Source organism: Colias eurytheme, chromosome 11, assembly GCF_061535395.1.
Source record: "Colias eurytheme isolate Ceu_HAF_F1 chromosome 11, ilColEury1 Martin Lab GWU primary, whole genome shotgun sequence".
Classification (NCBI taxonomy): domain Eukaryota; kingdom Metazoa; phylum Arthropoda; class Insecta; order Lepidoptera; family Pieridae; genus Colias; species Colias eurytheme.
The window spans coordinates 13,024,693-13,027,500 of NC_142990.1; the positions used below are offsets into that span (position 1 = coordinate 13,024,693).

The window sequence follows — 2,808 nt, forward strand, 5'->3', positions numbered from 1 at the left end:
AGTTGTCCACTCGGTTCAGCAGATCGTCGGAGCACGCTGTCACATCCACGTAGCTAGAGTACCTTTTCCCACCTCTGATGGTATCGAACGTAGGGATGTCCCCGGTGTTGAGTATGTGCATTCCCATTTCTTCCAGTACAGCAGACACATCTCTTCCTCGCGAGTCTTCCACTTCGCCACCCCACCACGGGCTTTTTGCGTTCGCATCGCCTCCCAGGACCATCCTATGGATACCCAGCTCTCTCCCTATCCGCCTAAGATGGTCCAGGTAGAGCCCCACTGGTTTATCGGGCTCGAAGTAGAAGGACACTACAATCATCTCCCAGGCTTTGGTTCTGAGAGTGGCCACAACGATGTTGTTACTGCTAAGGCGTGTATGTAGTTCGACATCCAGTGTGTCGTCGAGTACTACAATACACGCCTTTACTGCTCCACCCCCTTCCCCTTCGCTCTGGAAGATCCTCACTCCATTGTATGTCCTCATACTTTTCGCCCCACCAACGTAGGGCTCTTGCAGCAATGCTACGCATGCCTTACGCTTGGTGGCTTCGAGCAGTAGCTCCCGTGTGGCGATTTGGCTCCGCTGGAGATTGGCCTGCAGCATTCGGTACCGGAAGGACTCACCTTGGGCAACCTTAGCAATACGCTACCGCCGATCTGGCCAGAGCATCCCACCTCTTTCTTTCCGTACACTCTCTGTCAAAGGCGCTGTGCTCTGCGCTGCCTTTCTTAGCCTTTATGCAGTTGATGCATTGAGGCACTTCTCCCCGCAGCCACTTGTCGCACTCGGTCTTCATGTGAGGACCAGCGCAGTGGCTGCATCGTTCCTTCTCCTCCCTACACATTCGTCTCGTATGCCCGTACCCAAGACAGCGCGAGCACTGCACTAACGGACTTTGATCCATCACTTTCACTCTACTTAGCCCTATATGGGCGTATCCTTCACTCGTGCATCTCTTCCATACCTGTGGACTCACCCTGGCCACTACGTGGTTCTGGAGGTGGTTCCTTGCTTTCATCACGTACGCTACTTCTACCTTTCTCTCTTCCCCCTTCAGGCCCTCAAGGATGCTTGCATTTTGATTACTGAATGCTGTGACGAAATCGTCAACTTCGCATTTCATTACATCCCTGAAGACTAGTAGAGGGCTCTTATTTTTTACATCTTCCACTACTAATCCCTCATTCTTTCTCAGCCTTTCCTTCACCTTGATTCTTTCTTCCTCATTCGCACAGCCGACGACCACCTTCCTGTTCTTCACCTTTCTTACCCTCTCTACTTTCACCCATCCGTCCTTTGCATCCACAGTCTTTCTGATCATTTCTAACACCTCATCACCCGTCTCTTGTTCGTCTTTGGATGACACCATGACCGAATGCAGGGCTCTTGCTTCGGGGAGTTTCTCTATGACTCCCCTCGAGACAACGCCCGCATAACTCGCCGTTTTGGCGACAGTCATGTTGCCCTCCAAAAGCGAGCTCAATTTGTCCATTTTATTTTCATTCTCCCGCATGCTTACTCTCATATCTTCCATTCTTGTCATCATCTCTTTCATACTTTCTTTCATTCCTTCACTTAGGTCCAGATTTCTCACCAATGCGTCGTCAACTACGCTGGGGCCAGCATCGGATGGCGGGGGGGGATGTATAGGGTCCCCACTACGCCCTCCACTACCAGCCCTGGCATTGGTGAGTTCAAATTCAATCTCTTTTATTATTTCATACATCCTTTCTAGCGCCGTAATTACCCCGTCTTTTATATCAGTCTTTAGATTTCGGGACTCCCGCAGGTGGGCTTTCCCTTTCAGCAGAAGGGCTTTCCCTTCTGCAGTCCGACTTTTAGGTGTTGCAGGCTTCTTCACTGGTTCGGAGATAGTGAACGTGTCACTGGCACGCCTCTGGGGAGTGTGGATCATGATGACTTAGGGGAAAAAAAAAAAAAAAAAAAAAAAAAAAAAAAAAAACCCCTGTCAATAATAATTATTCTTAACACTATTAGGTCTCCCAATAGGGGAGATACCTGTCAATAATTACAATTAAAAATTAATATCACAGATATAATTAATATAAGATATAAAATATTAATATAAAAATATAAAGTATTAATAGGTCACTGATAGTTAAAAATGGTCAACTTAACACTATTAGGTCTCCCAATAGGGGAGATACCTGTCCAAAATTACAATTAAAATAAATATCACAGATATAAATATAAGATATAAAATAATAATATAAAAATATAATATAAAATAAAAATATAAAATATTAATAGGTCACTGATAATAAAATATTAATTCAAGTCAATAAAAAAGTCAATACTTATACTTAGTCAGTCTCCCAATAGGGGAGGCACCTGTCAGTGATTACAATAAAAAAAAAAATAAAAATGGAAATGAGCAGCAAATACTAATAATATGATATTAGTAATACCTCATAAGTATTATAGTCTATAGTTCAGTTTAAAAGTCAATCTATAAGTTATACGATAATATTATCGTACGGTTCGACCTACTAAGCTAGCACTAGCTTACTAAAGCTAGCTAGTCAGTACTAACCACTCAAGTCAATAATTAATAATTATTATTATTACTTAAGACTATCAGGTCTCCCAATAGGGGAGTCGCCTGTTTATGATTTAAGATAGAATTAATATATAGATAAGATCAAAATGAATACATATATGGACAAATAATACATATGAATAAAAGATAATAATATTATAATATTATTGTGTTGTGTGATATAATTATGGTCCCTAAGCACTCAGTATATAATACCTTAGTCTAACAGCTACACCAAAAATGATGT

At 42.8% G+C, this 2,808-nt stretch overlaps 1 protein-coding gene across 1 annotated transcript; it reads right to left on the minus strand.

The window, feature by feature from the left end:
• Positions 1 to 619: 619 nt before the first annotated feature.
• LOC149904952 (uncharacterized) lies at positions 620 to 1,919 on the minus strand. Its single transcript, XM_090107409.1, has one exon. It carries the CDS (start codon positions 1,914 to 1,916, stop codon positions 636 to 638), a length of 1,281 nt encoding a protein of 426 aa, XP_089963535.1. The 5' UTR covers positions 1,917 to 1,919; the 3' UTR covers positions 620 to 635.
• Between the last annotated feature and the right edge of the window lie 889 nt (positions 1,920 to 2,808).

What these genes read in the sequence shown, in the direction of transcription:
- LOC149904952 (XM_090107409.1), bottom strand. Translation starts at nt 1,916, where the DNA reads ATGATCCACACTCCCCAGAGGCGTGCCAGTGACACGTTCACTATCTCC.